This window comes from Bos mutus, unplaced genomic scaffold, assembly GCF_027580195.1.
Source record: "Bos mutus isolate GX-2022 unplaced genomic scaffold, NWIPB_WYAK_1.1 CTG197, whole genome shotgun sequence".
Taxonomy (NCBI): domain Eukaryota; kingdom Metazoa; phylum Chordata; class Mammalia; order Artiodactyla; family Bovidae; genus Bos; species Bos mutus.
The window spans coordinates 289562-312238 of record NW_027219421.1 but is presented as its reverse complement, the minus strand read 5'-3'; the positions used below and the strand labels follow the sequence as shown (position 1 = coordinate 312238).

At 42.7% G+C, this 22677-nt stretch overlaps 1 protein-coding gene across 1 annotated transcript in view; it reads right to left on the bottom strand.

The window, feature by feature from the left end:
• The window catches only part of LOC102285781 (ATP-binding cassette sub-family C member 4), a 166768-nt gene extending 144781 nt beyond the window's left edge, over positions 1 to 21987 (bottom strand). The window contains 4 exon segments of the mRNA XM_070366732.1: positions 5206 to 5430; positions 16436 to 16556; positions 17090 to 17200; positions 21914 to 21987. Coding sequence (XP_070222833.1) covers positions 5206 to 5430; positions 16436 to 16556; positions 17090 to 17200; positions 21914 to 21987 — 531 coding nt within the window.
• Between the last annotated feature and the right edge of the window lie 690 nt (positions 21988 to 22677).

The window sequence follows — 22677 nt, the reverse complement described above, 5'->3', positions numbered from 1 at the left end:
TGAAAATATTGGCTTAAAACTGAACATTCAGAAAACTAAAATCATGGCATCTGGTCCCATCACTTCATGGCAAACAGATGGGGAAACAACAGAAACAGTGAGAGACTTTATTTATTTGGGCTCCAAAATCACTGCAGATGGTGTGCAGCCATGAAATTAAAAGATGTGTGCTCCTTGGAAGAAAAGCTATGACCAACTTAGACAGCATATTAAAAGCAGAGACATTACTTTGCCAACAAAGGTCCATCTAGTCAATGCTGTTTCCAGGAGTCATGTATGGATGTGAGAGTTGGACTATAAAGAAAGCTATTGCCGAAGAATTGATGCTTTTGAACTGTGGTGTTGGAAAAGACTCTTGAGAGTACCTTGGACTGCAAGGAAACCCAACAAGTCCATCCATCCTAAAGGAAATAAGTCCTGAATATTCATTGGAAGGACTGATGCTAAAGCTGAAACTACAATACTTTGGCCACTTGATGCGAAGAACTGACTCATTTGAAAAGACCCTGATGCTGTGAAAGATTGAAGGCAGGAGGAGAAGGGGATGACAAAGGATGAGATGTTTGGATGGCATCACTGCTTCAATGGACATGAGTTTGAGTAAGCTCTGGGAGTTGGTAAGGACATGGAAGCCTGGCATGCTTCAGTCTATGGGGTTGAAAGAGCTGGATACTACTAAGTGACTAAACTATCTAAACACCATGATCAAGTAAGATTCAAACCAGTGATGCATGGATTTTTCAATATCCACAATTCAACATGATGCACCACATCAACAAATTGAAGACTGAAACACCATATGCTCATCCTTAGATGTAGAAAAAGCTTTTGACAAATTTCAGCATCCATTTATGATTAAAGAGTAAAACTCTCCAGAAAGTGGGCATAGAGGAGAGATACCTCAACATAATAAAGGCTGTATATCACAAACTTACAGCTAACATCACACTCAACAGTGCAAAGCTGAAAGCATTTCCTCTAAGATCAGGAACAAGACAAGGATTTCCACTCTTATCACTATCATTCAACATAGTAATTGGAAGTCATAGTAATCGGAGAAGAAAAAGAAGTAAAAGGAATCCAGATAGGAAAAGAAGTTAAATGGTCACTATTTGCAGATGACATGATACTATACATAGAAGATCCTAAGCAGGCTATCAAAAACTACTAGAACTACCAATGAATTTGGTTAAGTTGAAGGTTACAAAATTAATACATAGAAATCTGTTGCATTTCTATACACTAACAATGAAAGATACGAAACAAATTCAAGAAACAATTCCATTTACCATCACATCAAAAAGAATAAAATACCTAGGAATAAACATACCAAAGGAGATAAAAAGACCTGTACTCTGAAAACTATAAGTTGCTGATGAAAGAAATCAAATAAGATACAAACAGATAGAAAGACATATCATGTTTGTGTGCTGGAAGAATCAAGGTTGTCAAAATAACTATACTACCCAAGGCAATCTACAGATGCAATGCAATCCCTTTGAAATTACTAATGGCATTTTTCATAGAACTAGAACAAAAAATATCAAAATTTGTATGGAGATACAAAAGACCTTGAATAGCCAAAGTAACCTTGAGAAAAAAAAAATGGAACTGGAGGAAACAGGCTCCCTGACTTCAGACTATACTAAAAAGTTACAGTCTTCAAAACAGTATGGTGCTGGCACAAAAACAGAAATATTGATTGATGGAAAAGGATAGAAAACCCAGAAATAAGCCCATGCACCAGTGATTAATTAATCTATGACAAAGGCGGCAAGACTACAAAAGTTTGGAAAGACAGTCTCTTCAAAAAATGGTTCTGGGAAAACTGGACAGCTATATGAAAAGAAAAAAAACAAGTTAAACCATTCTTTAACACCATACATAAAAATAACCTCAAAATAGACTAAAGACTTTCTTCTTAGAGGAAAGCATACGCCGAATAGTCTCTGACATAAATTGTAGTAGTATCTTTTTCAATCTATCTCCCAGAATAATGGAAATAAAAATAAACAATGGGACCAACTTAAACTCAAAAGCTTTTGTAAATCAAAGGAAACAAACAAAGCAAAAAGACAATCCACAGACTGGGAGAAAATTTGCAAATGATGTGACCAATAAGAGATTAATCTTCAAAATCTACAAACAGCTCATGATGCTCAACAGCATCAAAACAAACAACCCAATAAAAAAATGGGCAGAAGACATAAGCAGACATTTCTCCAAAGAAGACATACAGATAGACAAGAGGCACATGAAAAGATGTTCAATGCTGCCAATTATTGGAGAAATGAAAATCAAAACTATAATGAGATATCACCTTACACAAGGCAGAATAGCTATCATCAAAAAATCCACAAACAATACATGCTGGAGAGGGTGTGGACAGAAGGGAACTCTTCTACATCATTGGTGGGAATGTTAATTGGTTCAGCCACTATGGAGAAAAGTATGGCCTTTCCATAAAAAATATTAAAAATATAGCTACCATATGACCCTTCAATACCATTCCTGGGCATATATCTAGAGAAAAACATGATCTGAAAGGATACATGAATCCCAATGTTCATTGCAGCACTGTTTACAATAGCCAAGACATGCAAGCAACCTAAATGCCCATTGAAAGAGGAATGGATAAAGATGTGGAACATAGATACAGTAGAATATTACTCAGTAATTAAAAATAATGAAATAATGCTATTTGCAGCAACATGGATGGACCTAGAGGGCATCATACTGAGTGAAGTAAGTCAAATGGAGAAATATGGTATGACATCCCTTATATGTGGAATCTAAAAAAAATGATACAAAGGAATGTACTTACAAAACAGAAAGAGACTCACAGACTTAGAGAATGAACTTATGGTTGCCAGGGGGAAGGATGGAGGAAAGGGATAGCTGCAGAGTTTGGGATAGACATGTACACACTGCTATATTCAAAATGGATAACCAGCAAGGACCTACTGAATAGCACATGGAACTCTTCTTAATGTTATGTGGCAGTCTAGATGGGAGAGGAGTTTGGGGGAGAATGGATACATGTATATGCATGGCTGAGTCCCTTTCCTGTTCACCTCAAACTACCGTAACATTGTTAATTAGTTATGCTGCTAAGTCACTTCAGTCCTGTCCGACTCTCTGAGACCCCATAGACGGCAGCCCACCAGGCTCCCTCATCCCTGGGATTCTCCAGGCAAGAGTACTGGAGTGGGGTGCCATTGCCTTCTCCAATGCATGAAAGTGAAACATGAAAGTGAAGTTGCTCAGTCATATCCGACCCTTAGTGACCCCATGGACTGCAGCCTACCAGGCTCCTCCATCCATGGGATTTTCAAGGCAAGAGTACTCGAGTGAGGTTCCATTGCCTTCTCCGGTTAATTAGCTATACCCCAATACAAAATAAAAAGTTTTTTTTTTTAAAAGAGGTAAACTTCCAGTTACAAAATAAACAAGTCTGAAGGAGGAAGCGTGTAGCATGGGAAAACAGTCAATAATATTTTAATAACTTTGTATGGTAACTAGACTGATCATGGGGATTATTTTGTAATGTATAGAAATACAAATCACTATTTTCTGCATCTGTAACTAACAGTGTTTCAGGTCAGTTAAAGTTCAATAAAACTTTTTAACATATGAATAAAAAATCAGGTGGTTATTAAAAGTGCTACACTGCATATTAAAGATAAAAGGAAATATTGTATTAAAAACAGCTTGATCATGGTATCTCCTTCACCAGGTGTATACCTATGGCTGATACATGTTGATGTTTGGCAGAAACCAACACAATTCTGTAAAGAAATTATCCTCCCATTAAAACTTAAAAAAATTTTTTAAATAGCTTGAATGAATAGCAAAAAATTCTCTACAGAATTAATAAAACAATGTAGAATTTCAAGTTTTCTATCAAACACCCTAAGATTTTCTTTAATACCATTAAAAACATTCATATCTATAGAATATAGTGAATGAGTTTGCATTTGTGTGGATTTCATTTACATATTTCTTTAGTTAACACAATTATATTGAATGTAATTAGATGGATCTGTTAAAATTATTATCATTCTCTTTCTCAAATATACTTTTTGCTTCTTAGTCTAATTTTATAGATCCAATCACTGAAGTTCACCTGTAAATAAAACTTTGATATAAGTGAGGGTTTTAATAAACAACATTAAGAATTTTCCATAAATATCATTATGAGATTTAGGCATGAAAATATTGAAAATCATTGTGATACTTAGTTTTTAATTAGACTTCCTCATTATAATTTAGTGAATACTATGCAATCAGTTCAGTTCAGTTCAGTTCAGTTGCTCAGTTGTGTCCGACTCTTTGCAACCTCATGAACCACAGTACGCCAGGTCTCCCTGTCCATCACCAACTCCCTGAATCCACCCAAACCCATGTCCATTGAGTCAGTGATGCCATCCAACCATCTCATCCTCTGTCGTCCCCTTCTCCTCCTGCCCTCAATCTTTCCCAGCATCAGGGTCTTTTCGATTGAGTCAGCTCTTCACATCAGGTGGTCAAAGTATGAACACCTAGGACTGATCTCCTTTACAATGGACTGGTTGGATCTCCTTGCAGTCCAAGGGACTCTCAAGAGTCTTCTCCAACACCACAGTTCAAAAGCATCAATTCTTCGGTGCTCAGCTTTCTTCACAGTCCAGCTTTCACATCCATATATGACCACTAGAAAATCATAGCCTTGACTAGACAGACCTTTGTTGACAAAGTAATGTCTCTGCTTTTTAATATGCTGTCTAGATTGGTCATAACCTTCCTTCCAAGGAGTAACCTTCTTTTAATTTCATGGCTGAAATCATCATCTGCAGTGATTTTGGAGCCCCAAAAAATAAAGTCAGCCACTGTTTCCACTGTTTGCCCATCTATTTCCCATGAAGTCATGCTTTTCACTTCTCTTCTTTTCACAGCTATTTGTAAGGCCTCCTCAGACAGCCACAATTATGTAATAGTGGATAAGTTATTAAAGACTGCCCCCACATGATCTCAGGAGAAAACTTTTCATTATATTTTGGTGAACTTTGCTTAAACAGCAACAAAATTGGCTTGATGTAATTAACAAGGATCTCTAGTAATGTGTAAATGATGAGAGTTACAAAATTTTTAATTTACAGAGAGCTCTCCCAAAATGTTTCTCATACTTCAGGGAAGGTACATACTTTGGTACCTAGTGACACTTACCTTGCGGTAGATCATATGGCACACAGCTACTCTCAGCCTCATCCCCACGCGCTGCATGTGGTAGAAGTACAAGTGGTGCAGAACGGCCCACGTGAGCACGCAGGCGCTCAGCACTGTGGCATAGGCATAGGCCTCTTGCAAAGTAACAGAATCAGTGGAATCAGAGTTTTCAACATAACTGATTATTTTTCCCAAAAATATGGGCTGAACTACTCTGGTGCCTTCCTAAAAGGGGAAAAAAAAGCGCCTTAATTAGAAATGCAAGCTCTACAGATTTTATTAACACAAACTTTTATTATTTGCATGTTAAAAAAAACATTTTGGCAAAATGCTACATTCAGGGCTAAACTAAAAATATATATATATGCAGATGCACTATTTTCTATAAGACATGAGACAATAGTTTTAACCTTAAGAATAATTTTACATTCAAAGACAATAAAGCTTATGCTTAGCACATTGTGGATGCTCAATAAGTATTATAAGCAGTGCTTTAGAACCCATTTGTCAAAATAGCAAAAGAGTCTTGGTCTAAGATGGATAAGTGAAAAGTGGCAGAAGAAGGTAAGAAATTTGCTTCCATGTGAACAAGCCCCTGTCTCCTGTACTCGCAACATTTTAGCCCAATAGAAAGTCAAGATGGCTCATGTACTGGAGGCATGTTCTTTCCATCACCTTCTGCTTTAAAAGCCTTTATGAACTGAGGCATTGGCACAAGCTCAGATCCAGTCTTTACCACCCCAAACTCCACATGTTACTAAAGCAAGACAAGCAGAGACCAGCTGCTGCTAGAGTATCACAAAGAAACCAGGTTTGGGAGGTTCCCAGATTTTCTGCCCAAGGGGACACTGCATCAGTGTATCTCTACCCCTAGAATCTCAGATTATACTTAGAATCAAATATTAAACATGGCAGAAGTTAAGCTAGAAAACAGTGTTATCCATGATTTGACACCAGTCATAAACCTCAGGTGCTGGTTTGGAAGAAATGTTATCAATTATCTATTCCTCAAGGAAAATATTCAAATCCTAAACCAAGACTTAGCAGGTAACCAGGCTTACTTCCTGAGTAAGACTCAGGGAAAGCTATTTTATTTTCCATAACTAAAGGCAAATAAACAGCAACACTTGCCTACCCTGCCAAATGGCCACTCTACCCCACAACCTACTTCCTCCCTCTAGTCATCCCTTGAAGGACCACTTCAAAAACCAAACAGTTAACACAAATTGAAGTCACCAAAAATTAACACCTCCACCGTCAACACCATTTCCTCCACAGACTTCTCAAAAGAAAAACACCAAGAATTTAGAAATCTTTCAGGAACTCAACTTAGAAACAAGGTTTTCCTTTGAGGGAATCCCTCTTTACTAACACAGATCTGGAAAATGAACGGTGGATTTGCTTTAATAGCTCTCTTCTGTCTCCTTGAAGACAAGGAACCCACATATAAGAGGAAGGGAAGGAAAATTCAAAACAATAAACAAAACACAACACTAACAAGCATTTTCTGCTCAACCAAATAGTGCGTGATCCAGTTATTTACAGAAAGTTGTCCCCATTCCTCAAATATGTGTCACATTGAACCTCAACACCTCTGCCTTCCTCTATACACATGCACACACACACTCGTAGAATGCACTAACTGCCTCACCTTCCCTGAATTCACGGAAGTTTTCATCTATTGTAGAGAAGTAAGGGGATGCCATTTAGTTGAATTATGATTAAGATGATCAGATCAGAGTAATTTAATCAGTTCTCAAGAACACAAAGACTCACTGTAACATTTCTAGCAAGCCCTATCATTTATTCCAAGAAGCATTAAGAGCTCATGGAAAAGTCCCGAATACAGTAAATTGTAAACTACACTCTTTATAGAGTTTGAAAGTGAAAGTGAAAGTGAAGTCGCTCAGTCGTGTCCGACTCTTAGTGACCCCATGGACTACAGCCCACCAGGCCCTCTGTCCATGGGATTTTCCAGGCAAGAGGAATGGAGTGGGGTGCCATTATAGAGTTTACTGAGATGGAAATCTCGAGGCTTACACAGAGAAGTAAGCACATCAAACTGTACACACAGGCAGTCCCAGTTCAGGTGTAGTCAAGGGCATTTGAGTGCTACAGACTATAAAACCAGGGCTCTCCACCAGAAGTCAGGCACTAACACCTACCACCTCAAACTTTCCAGAAACCTATGGGTGTCTCTGAGAATCACTGTTACCTGTTACTCAGCTCTCCATTTAAGTCTAACATTTTATAATTATAGAAAAAAGAAGTAAGAGTAATGTCATCCACCAAAGAGAATACTGATAGATGCAACAAATTTAGGGGAAAAAATGCAAAATAAAGGCAGGTCACTACCATCTAAACACCTGGAGTTTTCTGCTCAGAGACAGTATTTAACAAGTCAGCAGGGCAAATAGCCTCATTAAGGTATAATGCCAGTTCATGGCCCAAATCTTCCACTCATCTGTCCATTTTTTCCCCATAATAATTATTATTCTTTATTTGCTATTTAAATTTTCAAAAAGATAACAAAGGTTTTTGAACAATAACCATTACAGTAATTTGAAATAATTTGAGGGTAGAGTCATTTGTTATCCTTAAGCACTGCTTTGCCTCCAGCAAGAAGTAGTTATGACAATTTAGAAAAGTGGTGAAGAGCATAAAGTACAAAGAATTTCCACTCAATCATAAGTTCCAACTATTGAAATTGAAAAATAGATTTTATACTCCATATAAAATATGAAAATAAGAACAATTTCACAGTAATTTCTCTCAACAAAACAGAAAACTAAATAGTCAATAACACAAGGAAACAAAACCCCAAAGTATATAAAGAGAGAATAAGAATACAAGTACTAAATACGATTCTTTAAAGCTTCCAGAACACACAGGGAAGAAGTGATTGGGCCATCAAAGCTGGACTGAGAAAATCTATCCCCTCCACAGACAAGGAAAGGTTAGAGATAAAGAATCATTTAACAGGACAGCTGGCAACAACATTTTATAACCTGTGAATGTCTCCATTTATGGAATTTGGTAGCAACTGGCTGAGGCAAACCGGGCAAAAGGTTTTCCAGCTGCCAGAAGATTCATTCCTCATAGGCTCAATGTTCTGTTCCAAGTATTAACTCCAAATAGAACAGTGGTGTGAATGCCAAGGGAAGGCACAATTTCTGATGACTCAGCTTGCCTTGGAGAGTCTCCCAGAATCCCAAGGGGTGGCTCACCCTGGGGATTCAGACAATGGGAGCAGCCATTCCCGGGAGCTACCCTTACCACGTGTTCACTAGTGTGGGCAGATACCACCAAGGAATTCTCTCATATATCTATTCCTGATCCTAAACTTCAAACTGGTAAGCAATGAAACAACTGAGAAAATACTCATTATCAAACATGAAACTAACCAAATTAGAACTTTCTGAATAAGTAGTGTGTGTATGAGTGTGTGTGTGTGTGTGTGTGTGTATTAGTTGCTCAGTCATGTTTGATTCCTTGTGACCCCATGGACTGTAGCCCATCAGGCTTCTCTGTCCAGGGAATTTTCCAGGCAAGAATACTGGAGTAGGTAGCCATTCCCTTCAGAACATGGTCAAATATTGTCTCCATAAACCCTTCATCTTTTATATCAATCTGTGACCCCGTTAATATTCTTTCTACAAACTAACTGAGAATATAGTTCTTATTCTTTCACAAAAATTGTTCATAACTGTTAAACCATATGAGATTTTTAAAAGAGTCCAAAATAATATCACATCATCCATCATTCAACATTCTACAAGAGTCTCAGAGTCTCTGAGGCTGACATTTCTTGATAGTCCTTGGTATTCAGCCTCCTGAAGGACTGACATTAATCACCACCTCCTAGTCCTTAGGGGAACTTCTTAGACAGTTAGATGCTAGAACTGCTGGACTGGGTACAGTTCCTCCTCCAGGCTTCCACACATACTTGACACATTTCTTACCCAACTTCCTCATCTCTCATTCACGAGAAAAGAAAGCAAACACAGGAAATAGAAACATGCTATCAGAGGGAAAAAAAAAAAGCTTGAGGGAAACAAGAAGAAAAGGGTGAGCTTCTGGGAAATGAAAAGCCAATTAAGTTTTAGAACTGAGTGAAAGATGACAAAGGTAGAGTTGAGAAGGATCCAGAGCTAAGGAAGAAAAACAGTGAATTAAAAAAAGAAAAGAAAAGCAGTGAATCTGGGGAGATAATAAACATCAGGATCCTATATATGCATTCAGTCCTCTTTTACACAGTGGTCTTTATCCTGACTGCGTGTTAGTATCATCTGGGAAAGTAAATAAATAAATAAATACTATAAATATCCTATAAATACTATGGCTCAGGGTAACCAAAGAGTTTATAATGACAAAGCTTCTCTTTATGGAAATGTTTCAGCTAATAAATGAAGAAGGTAAGAATTAGAACTAGAGCATCACCATTTTGGAACCCTTACTGAATTAATGGACCTTGAGTAATAATCATGAATCACTCCTAACATCACACATACAAAAAAGATATTATGTACCTCATAAAGGAGGTACACAACCCTATAACCCTGTCTCCTACAAAGAGGAAACCTTAATGACTCAGATCAAGTTCTAGATCTAACCCCCAAACCTAAGGTACCAGAGGAGCAAGTTACATGACTTGGGGGAGAGGCAATTCACCAAACTCAAACTGTGGGAGTCTCTACAGGACAAGCAACCTGGTTTCTTCCTTTAAAAAATAAATAATAAATAAACTAAATAAATGGTTGAGAGGAAAGAGGGGGAGGGATAGAGGGAGATAGAAAAGCAACCTATACAACCTCTATGAACCAAATGTAGCTTTTTTGATGCTGTTTCAAACAAGGGGGGAAAAGACAACAGTGAGCACTGGTTAAATACTGATGATATTAAAGTTAATGTTTATGCATAATAATGGAATTGGAATTATCTAGGGGGAAGAGTCCACATCTTTTAAAGATACCTACTAAAACATTTATAGATAAAAATGATATGATGTTTAGGAACTGCTTCCAAATAATCTTCAGAAGTGAAAGCAAGTAGGGGTTCAGATGAGGCAAGACAGCTCATGAGTTGACAATTATTGAAGCTGGCTTAGGGTGACATAGGTGCTTATTTCCCTGTATACTTCTGAGTTCTTAGCTGATACTCCCTGTAATAAATGACAGAAAAAGAAAAAGAAAACCAAACAGAAATTTATTAACATATATATTTCTGGTACATATCAGAAATGCCAGAAAAACTGAGTAACTCCTTGACATGGCCCAAAGTGTTAGTCGCTCAATGATGTCCAACTCGTTGTGACCTCATGGACTGTAGCCCACCAGGCTCCTTTGTCCATGAAATTCTCCAGGCAAGAATATTGGAGTGGGTTGCCATTTCCTACTCCAGGGCATCTTCCCAGCCCAGGGATCGAATCCAGGTCTTGATCGAACCTGGATATCCAGCATTGCAAGCAGATTCTTTGCCATTTTAGCCATGAGGGAAGCCCCTGAGCCACCAAGGAAGCCTGAGATGACCCAAACCACACCTTAAATACCGTTTCCAGCTAAAGACAAAAGAAGGGAGGGGACATTTATGAGAAGTTGATAGGAAATCCAGCTTAAATTAGAGTCAGGTTGGATTTGTTATGCAGATTTAATTCTTCATGAAGACTTATCTATTAAGATTCTTCTATGATTTAGAGCCATTCTTTTCTTCCTGGTACAGAGATGGAGTGTGCATTCTAAGTCATTTCATTTGTGTCTGGCTTTTTGTGACCCCATAGATTGTAGCCCTCTAGGCTCCTCTGTCCATGGGATTCTCTGGGGAAGAATACTGGAGTGGGTTATCATCCCTCCTCAGGGGATCTTCCCGACCCCATGGATCAAACCTGCGTCTCAACTTCTCCTGCATTGGCAGGAGGGTTCTTTACCACTAGCACCACCTGGAAATCCACAGAGATGGAGACATCCTTATAAATGGAGATTTTCTTTATCAATGTAAATGTTCCTCACAGAGGGCAAACTGCTACTCTGTCTTCAGAACTTTTCCTGTGTCTATTTCTCAAAGAATAAGCTCAAAATAACCTTTCTGCCAGAGATTTGTGGGGGTAACACATTCTGCCACCCTTCTATTCTTTTTTATACTTTTGAAATGTTACTAAATATCTACAGGAAAAAGAGAAGAAAAACAAACGATAGAAAGCAATTGACAGAGGACCACAGAGTTGCTATCAGAACAAACACCTCCTCCTGGCTCTGAGCATCAGTGGAGGCTGTGGGAGGAGAGGAAGCCTCAGGACAGAACGCAGAGAATGCTGGTCTGGGTGTTAGAACACTGGGCTTCAGAAACCAGGTCGGATGCCTGCAAGTCACATGACTCTAAGCCCTCCTATAGCTCCAGGTGCTCATCTGTGGAAATACCTGCCTTGTCTACCTCGGAGGATTCCTGGGACAGCTGAGTGAGCTACCACAGCTTAAAGTGCTCTGAAACCACCATTAAAACAAGTGGTTTTGATCACTTTTATTATCAGATGGTGATATGGCTTTTATTATCACTTCTATTATCAGATGGTGACTGCAGCCATGAAATTAAAAGATGCTTGCTCCTTGGAATAAAAGCTATGACCAACCTAGATAGCATATTAAAAAGCAGAGACATTACTTTGCTGACAAAGTTCCATCTAGTCAAAGCTATGGTTTTTCCAGGAGTCATGAATGGATGTGAGAGCTAGACCATAAGGAAAGCTAAGCACCAAAGAAATGATCCTTTTGAACTGTGGTGTTGGAGAAGACTCTTGAGAACCTCTTGGACTGCAAGGAGATCAAACCAGTCCATCCTAAAGGAAATCAGTTCTGAATATTCATTGGAAGGACTGATGCTGAAGCTGAAGCTCTAATACTTGACCACTTGATGTGAAAAAATGACTCATTGGAAAAGACCCTGATGCTGTGAAAGATTGAAGGCAGGAGAAGGGGATGACAATGGATGAGATGGTTGGATGGCATCACTGACTCGATGGACATGAGTCTGAGCAAGCTACTGGAGCTGGTGATGGATTGGGAGGCCTCGTATGATGCAGTCCATAGGGTCACAAAGAGTTGGACATGAATGAGCAACTGAAACGATTATCAGAAGTTCTGGGAAGAGACTTATTCTATCCTTAATGGCAGAGGTTGGTTTCACAAAGGGTTTGGAAAACTCAGTGCTGCTTACAGGCCATCATGGCAGGACAAGAACTCATCAGAAAAGTCATTTGTAAAAGCCACGTTTTCTAGATAGTAATTAATGTTTCATTTATAAGTAGACTGCTAAAAATTTTAACCATTATGAATGTAATATTTTAAATATGAGTCACCTACTTCCCTAACTTCTTAAAGAAAATAGAATGAGTAGGTGGGGGGAATGAGTGAAATAGGCAAGGGAGATTAAGAGGTACAAACTTCTAGTTATAAAATAAATATGTTGCAGGGATACAATGTACAACATGGGAAATATAGTCAATATCACTGAAATAACTTTGCATGGTTACAGATGGTAACTAGGCTTAATCATGGTAATCATTTTGCAATGTATAAAAATATTGAATTGGGACTTCTCTGGTAGTCCAGTGGGTAAGACTCCACACCCCAAATCCAGGGGCCTGGTATAATCTCTGGTCAGGAAATTAGATCCTGCTCGGTCTAAATAAATAAATTAAAATGGGAACTGGTATTTAAATAAATAGATAAAAATACTGAATCAAAAAAAAAAAATTGCATCACTATGCTGTACACCTGAAACTAACATAACACTGTAAATCAATCACACTTCAGTTTTTAAAAATTCTTTGAATGTTACAATAAAAACTTACATATTTTTAAAAAAAGAAAATAAAAGAGGTTAAAAAGTATCACAGTCATTCATGGCTCAGGGTCATCACTGTGGGTATCACTGACACCTGAGGGCTAACTCGATGCCCTCAGGAACCAGCAGGGCGCACGGCAGGCCTGCTCGGCAGGTCCCATCCACTTGCTCAGTGCCCCCTTCTCCTCTCCCTTGCTGTGTGGTCCTCAGTGGTTGCTCTCAGCTCACAGTATCTTTGCCACCAGCAGCCACTCCTCAGCCTCCTGGGTTGAGCAAAGTGAGGGACACATGGAAGAAAGTGTTGGGAAATAAGTGCAAAGCCCACTGTAGCTCTCTGGGAACCAGCCTTGAGTCAAGGCACAAAGCCCAAAGAGGAACTCAGAGGATTCTGTTTACTTCCTGCCCATCAACTGATCTCCCAAGTGAAGATTTACACAAACATGTGCTTCCTATAGCCTCCACCTGGACCAGAGACCATAAGCAAAAGTGACCTCAGACAAAGGCCAAGTGCCCAGACAAGGCTGGGCCATTTACAAGATTCCCAGGGAAAGGACATAACCCCCGGCCACTCCACCCCTCTCAGGGGAAGGGACTGGGTGAACCCACTCTGGCTCTCAGGTCACCCCACTTAACACACCAGCAGTGGAGACCTCACCTCTCAGAGAGAAGCCCTGATGACCTGGGGAGGTGGTCTCTGTGTCTCTGGTCCAGGAAGAGTCTTCAGGCTACTTCTCTCCATCCTAAGGGCCCCGGACAGGCAGACACCTGTCCTCCCTACCTGTGGTCCCCATGGAGGTACACACATGGCCCAGGCATGCTCAGAATTTCCTGGCTGTTCTGTTTGAATTAGAGGTGACCTGAAAAAGCTCCACATTCAACTTTAGCCTGTACTTGTTTCTCTGAGCATTATAGTCACTCCTCTATTCTCATAGGACAGAGGTTTTCATACTTGAAATCCTAACCCCAAAAGCCTGACTTGGACAGGCATCTTCCTGTTGGTGCTGCCAGTGTTTCTGGAGGAGGCCCTGCCTGTGCTATGGGTGGTAACAGCACATGTCTTGAGAATCATAGATGATCCATGAGGTATTCTGTGCATCAGAGGAATTAAAAGAAGGCTGGCAGTCACAAAGGAAATGTGTTTGAGTTTTAGAAAATTCTGGACCAAGTATAGATCTTCCAATATCTAAAATACAGAGACCAGTGAGTAGTACAGATAGATCACAACACGGAAAGTTGCTCATACAATCAATTGTTTAACCAACTAGTACTGCTGCTAGTAGAGAGAATGAGCCTCCTTATTTTCCAAGTCCATTACTCCTTACTTGTCTGCCATGACCACCTAACAACAAGTTTCCTGAAAGAGGGCCCAGGGCTCTACCAGTTGCACCTTATGCAGCCCCAGGCCTGGCCTTCCTGAATCCTCAGCAGGAAATATTACTGGGGCTGGAAAACTGTGAAATCAACACTCCCAGCACTACAGTGGGGAGGGTTCCCTCTCAGGAAGAACCCCAGATCCTGAAGCCCCTCTCTCATGATATCATGAGGCCTCTTCCTCTATGTCTGCTTCTCCCATGAGCTGCCACAGCCAAGACTCAGGACTCAAATTAGGATGGGCTCCATCCAAAGCTTAGTGACCCCACTCAAGGGGCTAACAGCCCAGGACAGCAAGAAAAACCAGCAGCTGAGTTCAAACTTAGCCTCATGGACCATCTATTGAGATGTACCTGACTTCAGCTTCCTCAGCATCTGGTACCAAAGGGAAATTAGAGAATCAGGGACAGCAGAGAAAGACCTGCTCCAGGATATAATCCAACATTAAACCCTGAGGCTACTCATCCAACCAGGCCCCTGGCATGAGCCACAGGCAGACACCAAGGCCCCAGGGTTTCCTGATAAGAATTCATGAGAACTCTGCTGTGTGAGGTCAGGAAATCCTGCACAAACGGGCCACACCAGTTTGTCACCTGTGTATTTCAAATGACAATGTACTGTGAATATGTGGAAACATCATCACTGGGACAACTCCAAAGAAGGGCTGGGACAGTCTAAGGAGCAACTGCCCCCTATCCCATCCCCTGCCCTTCATAAGGCACTGCAGTATCTCTGTGGTCAGAGCCCTCTCTAAGGTGGCACTTTGCCCCAAATACCTGTCCCCACCCTCTGGCACAATGGCCAACCTACATTTGTCATCAACGAGAACTCCATCTCCCAGGACCTGTGAGCTTACAAATTCTCTGATTTCCCCACTTGTGTGGGGTGGACTTCAACTGCCCAGCTGCCCACTGCCCACAGTGCCCTTCAGTACAGCACAGCCTTTAAACAAAAACCACACCGCCCACCAGTAAACCACCTGGCCCACCCACCTCACTCCCAACACAACAGACTGATGACAGCTCACACCTTCTCCACCTAAAGCATCCCTTTCACAGCAACTGCATCTTCCACCCCTCCTGGTCTCACACACTCACAGGCTGCCTGTGTTCCTAAGGCAGCGCTAAGGGACCACAGAGAGCATGAGCCACCCAGGGGGGTCTGCAGCAGAACTCCAGCAGGCTCAGCCAGAACAGGGGGGCTGACGGCACTGTGTCCCCAGGTGGACTGTCTCTCTGGGGGATCTTGACCAGATCTTCAGGGTCACTGACCTCACAGCTTTCTGTCTCTGGTTTGCCCTGCACATCCCCTCCTCCACCCTCTGCCAATGCCAGAATACCAGACTCCCCCTTCAACCAGGAATCTGCTCCCACAACCAGGAAAAGAAAGCAGCATGGAGGGTGCAGAGAATTCACGGTGAAGCTGGAACTCCTCCCCACGGGGGCTTTGCTCACAGTGCCAGCCCACGGGGAAGGGGGAAGCCTGGGGAAAGGTGTGCTCTTAGGAGTTCTGGGCGGCTACAGTCCAGATCCAGGGCCCTGGGTTCTGTTCCCCTGGCGGAGGAGAGGTGACAATATCTTCTTAGGAAAGCATTTATCAGTGACCTGGGCAAGTTAACAATTATTTGCCAAGCGTCTGTAAAATGTATCTTGTTCTGGGCTTGAGTCCAAGTGACCTTCCTCTAAATCACAAGACATATATTGCCTGAGGTTGTAGGAATCTTTTGGTCAAAGATCAGTCTTTATAATGAGCATCATGAACTTGCTAACGTAATATAAAATGTCTTTTATTTCAAGGCCATGCTTCCACAACACTGTTTTTTATCAGTTAAAAGAAAAATAGCAACCCCTGGAGTCCAGTTCTTGCCCATTCTAAAGATAAATACAACCTCTGAGCTCTATCATGTTTCCATGAGGGTTTATCCTCAGACCTTAGACCACTGGCCTCTCTCCCCACCGGTCTGTCCACCTCAGTACTCAGATACATACATCAAAAAGCAGTGCACAGTATGAAAATCTTTTACCTCAAGAAATGCAAACATTCCCCAAATTAAATAGGATTTCCAGTAACACTTTACGATCGCTTTCATTAAAGAAGGCTCCCGTGCATCTTTCTCAGCTCTCTTCACTTCCTGATCCCAGTGCCTGCGATGAGAAACAGCGCGCAGTGAAGAACAGCGTGTCCACCAAAGGGAAAACGGGGCCGGGTGGAGTGGGAGAAGAGCCTGCACTACAGGCCGCTCTGCGGCTGCACAATAGATGCTGGCTACCTGCTCACAGGGCTCCTGAAAGACGAGCGGTGCAGACTCTGAAGCACCAGAAAAACAGGCCTTGAGGGAAAAGTTCCAGATTCTGGAAACAAGTTCCTGCCAAGCTTTGCTGGACTCACAGGTCATGAGCAGCTCAGGAGGGCAGACACCCTCCTCCAGGGGCCCCACCTCCGGGGACAGAGCTCGGCCTCCAGGGCCGTGGCTGCGGGCTCCCTCCACGTCCACAGATGCACAGGGAACACGTGCCTCCAAAGTGAGCTAAGCCTGAGGTCAGCCTGAGGGGACTGAGTGTGCAGCGTCAGGGGAGGAGGATCAGAAGAACCCAGAGGAAGGCAAAGCCTGCCCCAAACCTTTAGCCCCATGTGGAAATTCTCACTTCCACCCCTTCTCCCAGCTGCCTGTGCTCACCCTTGCAGCTCTTCTCCGAGGTGCTGGGAGCGATCTTCCGGAAGCACTGAGTACATGTCATTTGGTTCTAGTTTCCGCTTATAACCCATTTTAAACAAGGGGTTTAGCCACCTGGTAAAAAAATTTTAAAAAAAAGAAAAAAAGAAAGTGACATATATCCAAATTACCCTCAGTTAGAATCCTACATTCACAGACTTTGTTTAAAAAAAAATAAAAGTCTACGTTTTCAATATAAAGATATGGGGGAAATTAGATACATGCTTTCAAACACATGCACACATCTCTGAAGTGAATTGAAGCCGCTTAGTCATGTCCGACTCTTTGCGACTCCATGGACTGTAACCTACCAGGCTCCTCCAGCCATGGGATTTTCCAGACATGAATACTGGAGTGAGTTGCCATTTCCTTCTCCAGGGGTCTTCCTGACCCAGGGATCGAACTCAGGTCTCCTGCTTGCAGGCAGACACTTTACTGTTTGAGCCACCAGGGAAGTATATATCTCTAGGTATTGGAAAGTCACACTGGCTTATACATGATATACTTTAATTAAAGCAACCTGTTTGTGGCCTAATGAACATACATTGTACATCTGCTTTAATTATTATGTAAAAATACATTTAGAAATCAAAATAAAGTTACTGTGGTTCAGGCTTGCAGAATACAGCTGAATGGCCACTGTGGGTAAGGCTGCAGATATAGTCCTATATTACCGAGGACTTAAATCTTCTGAACAGTAGCAGATTCAAGGATACCTCCAGTCATGTTCGAAGCAGTTGCAACCTTGAAGTCTCAATATCTCCTTAGATTAACTGTCAACACATAGGAATTTTTACAGGAAATCAGATGGAACACAGGTCTCCTGCATTGCAGGCAGATTCTTTACTGTCTGAGCCACCAAGGAAGCCCAAGAATACTGGAAGGGAAGCCTATCCCTTCTCTAGGGAATCATCCTGATCCAGGAATCAAACTGGGGTCTCCTGCTTTGCAAGTGGATTCTTTACCAGCTGAGCTACCAGGGAAGACCCTGGATACAACACCCTGAGTCTAACAGGCTCTGGACCCTGACTTCCTTACGGCCCTGTCAGACTCCCCTAAGCCAGACCACTACGTGAGCCTCTTTCTGACCCCGAACTCCTGAAGACATCCTAAAGATAAGCAACACCTTCCGACATAAAATGCACAGTTGATTCTTCTTATCCCTGGCAGATTCATTTATTTTTAAAAGTAACGTTCAAAAGGGCTGGAATTTTATTGACTATTGGGTCTGTCACCATCAGCCTCAGTCAGAGAATAAATATAGCCCACCAGACTTTCAGGGAACTGCACTAACAGCTTACAGCATCACCAAACTATGGTTTAATTCCTCCACGCCCAGGCTTCTGCCCCGAGACATCAAGATTGCTCCATTGCCACCTTCTGCAGCAAAGGCATATGTGTTAGTCAAATCCCTGCTTTCTAGGGGCCCAACCAAGCATTCAATATGAGCCCTCCAACCTATAGGCATGGCCCACTCTAGACGGTTATCATGCTTAAGGGCTCTGGGAATAGGATCATACCAAACATGGAGAGGTCTGGCTATGCAGCCAGTGTGCCCTGGATGGAAGGACACCAACCATTAGCCTAAATGTGACTCAAGAAAACCCAAAGACAATGTGTGTGCACCCCTGAGGGATGTTTGTTCCTTAGGGCTCTTGTGGCAAGGGCCACCCACGTTGGGCCATTAACTGTTTCCAAGAAAACTCTACCAGGGGAAACTGGGCTATAGGTGGTTCACAACCCAATCCAGGTTACATTCAGATTTTAATTACACTCACACCACCTCTAAACCAAAGGGGCCATTCATCTAGTCAGGAAGGGAACTAGACTGGTAATAGCAGGACTTGTCACTCTTATAGGATCCCTGGTGAGCCTAACACGAGGAACAATTTATAATGCCATAAGTATAAAAGAAGTTGCTCGGAGAGTGGCCTGGGTAATAGAAAATCCAGTTCCAAACTTAGAATGGTAAAATCTTCACTGGACCCTCAAGCCCAGAAGACACTTGACCACTGCAAAGCTCCTGATTACCTGCTGGCTAATCAAGGGGGAATTTATGCCCCACTAACCATTTCCTGTTGTTTCTATGTTAACATGAGCGGTCAGATAGAAGAGAGGGCATCCCAACTGCTAAAGAAAGCTGCTTGCAGACAGAGAAAGAGAAATATCATATGGTATCATTTACACATGGAATCTTAAAAAAATGGTACAAATGAACTTATCTACCAAACAGAAATAGAATTACAGATGCAGAAAATGAACTTATGGCTACTAGGGGGTAAGGGAGGAAGGGACAAATTGGGAGACTGGGATTGACATATATAAACTATTGTATATAAAATAGATAACTAGTAAGAACTTACTATATATAGCAGATCTGAGTTTCAGGCTCAATCACAAAAGGAAAGAAAAAAATAAGAACTGATTAGAACTAGGTAGGACCCAAATGGCAGAAGACTCTAACATCTAGTAGACACAGAGCCTCATTATGCATCCAGTATAATATATAAGCATGATAAATTACACACCAACCAGGACCACTAAAGTTGACAATGGCTATGACAACAAAGCAAAGAGCTCATACAAGGACTAAAAAGGAGTGCTACCTTAATTTCAGGTCCAAATCACACTGCATTTTTGGGTAAGCCATGAATATTCCTCCCTCTCTTAACCTGATTCCCTTCTTTTTACTTCAACCCTCCTATATACCTAGTTGGACTGAGAGGTTGACTTGCAAACTAAGTCTCCGCTTTTCCATTCTTTGGTCACTGAGCAAAGCTTGTGCTCTACCAGTCACACCATCAGTTTACTTATTGGTTGTGGGAATCTGAGGAAAAAGAACCTCCCCATCATGATAAGGGGTCTCAGCCTGGGCTAGGACCCTGGAACAAGTCCAGGCAACCAATTCCATGACAAGCACAGCAGTTACATACACAAGGTCCTCACTTTTCATTTCCATGCACGTATGTTTTGAAAGTCCACCAACAGAACAAGCTTGGAGAGTTCCTTGCCCTGCTTCAAGTTAAGGAGATGTTTGCCTGATTTGTTATTATTTACAGTAACCACATCTGTATTCCTTCTTCAAGATCCCTCTTTTCTTGTGCTGTGCTTAGTTAGTTGCTCAGTCATGTACAACTCTTTGTGATCCCATGAACTGTAGCCTGCCAGGCTCCTCTGTCCATGGGGACTCCAGGCAACGATACTGGAGTGGATTGCCATTTCCTCCTTCAAGGGATCTTCCGAACCCAGGGATTGAACTCAGGTCTCCTGCATTGCAGGTGGATTCTTTACCATCTGAGCTACCAAGGAAGCTCTCCTCTTTCCTTAGTGAAATGAAAGTAGCTCATTTGTGTCTGACTCTGTGTGGCCCCATTGTAGTCCATGGAATTCTCCAGGCCAGAATACTGGAGTGGGTAGCCTTTCCCTTCTCCAAGAGATCTTCCCAACTCAGGGATCCAACCCAAGTCTCCTCCATTGTTGGCAGGTTCTTTATCAGCTGAGCCATAAGGGAAGCCCAAGAACACTGGAGTGGGTAGCCTATCCATTTTCCAGCAGATCTTCCTGACCCAGGAATCAAACCAGGCTCTCCTGAATTACAGGTGGATTCTTTACCAACTGAGCTATGAGGGAAGCCCTTAAGGGCCATCAAATGGCCAAGAGATGTAGCTACACGCACTGAATAAACCACCGTCAAAACAAGCATAGGAGCTCCCATGCCCCAGGGACCCCCTAGGCTGTCCCATAAAAGAAGGAAATATCAGAATTTATGGAAAAGATGAATAGGTTAGGGTCCAGAAACAAAAGACCTAATAATCACCCAGGTGTGATTAAAGTCCAAAGGTTCAGGCCTGCCTAGTTAGTAGTCCCAGTTATCAGATGAAAACTTTGGTTAAGAACTTCAGCTCTCTGCAGCGTTTTTTCATTGGTGTTTCCTCCCAGCTCAGAGACCTGTCATTGGTTTCAGGACCACAAGACTCCTGGGCAGGACCACCTGCATCAAGACCATGCACTGCTTCTCTGAAGGCTAAAATCTAGATAAGACCCCACTCCCCGAGGGTTTGGTCTTCAAAGGTAGAAGTGGAGATATTTGCAATAGGGAAAGGGGCTGTGGCCAAATACACACTCTGCTCCTGTCCGTGTGTTCCAGATGAAAGCAAAACATGTTCCAGAAATAGTGTCCCCATTCATTTCATAAAAACCAATAGTGTTTGGTACTCACATGAAATTGGTCACGACTAAGTACTAGGACATACAGTCAGTCACACAGGGAGAGAGGGAGGGAGAAAAAGAAAGACAGGGTCACAGAAGCGGGGAGAGAGGGAGTCCAAGGTAGCTGGAAGTCAGATGTTCACCTAAGGAACATGGGGAAAGGTGGGGACATTTTTGGAAGATGGCAAAGGTGCAGGGCAATAATTAGATAAAGAAAGTTGTTCATAAGCTGCTTGCTTAGCTGGGAAAGGTGCAGCTTTAGTTCAGAACTGATTGTGAATTCCTGAGCGGTTCTGAGGAAGACAGATAAGGTGGGGAGTAGGAGGCCCAGTCCCTTCTCCCACTGGGCTGTGACTCCCCCTTGGCAGCCTTCCTACCTCCTGCTCTTGCAGCATCAGCTCTCAGGCTCCTGAGACTGGCTGTGTGGAGAGCAGCAAGGCAGGTCCCCGGGTACCTCTCCCAGTCCTGTTGCCCCCTACCCTGGGCACCTGGGTGTACTCCCTCGCCTTGTCCCTTGGTTCCCAAAGGAGCTGTCAGTGTCAGGCATGCCGAATGTCACAGCTCAGATGGGGCACTCACCAGACAAACAGGCGCGAGCAGAAGTTAGCGTTCTGTAGCGGGTTGGGCTTCACCTCCGGGGACACAGGCAACATCTTGCCGGCCAAGGTGGACACGGACTCAGTTCGCCCTGCTCAGGAGGCAGTGGGGCTCCTGATGCTCCTGGAGGTGCTGGCAGGGATACTGGAGACTGGCCACCTTGCAGGTCCACTGGGTGGGAGCCTGAGAATACCTGCTTCTGAGAGTGGAGCTCGGGTTGCTCCAGGTCCCAACTCCCAGGACTGAGCAGCCTCCAGGGACCACCTCTGAGGCACCCACTCTGTGCAGCTGCTCCCACAGGCATAGAATGGAGGCAGCACACCACGTGTGGGGCTGCAAGACCAAGAGACACCCGGGTAGATGCTTCCAGAAGCCCCACGCAGGTGGAAGGCAAAGCTACCAGCTCTTTGATAAAGGCAGCAGGCTGACTGTGGGGCACAACCAGCCCAGCTCCGTGGAGCGCACCTGGCTGCAAACTCTGCAGAAGTTCCTGCTCTGAGTCCAGGCACTCAACCAGAAGGTGGAGACGGGAGGCTCAGGCCCCACCCACCTCTGCTGCTCAGAGGCTCCCCATGGGCTGCAGAGGAAACCTGGAGAAAGCTGGCAGAAGGAGATAGCAACCCACCCTCTGGGCATGCTGCCCTCCTCAGGACCAAACAAGAGCGCTGTGGGAAGGTCTCCAACTGGAATGGAGCAGGACCTTGAGGGACTTTCCTGGGATAGACCCTATCCCCACAGCATGCCCT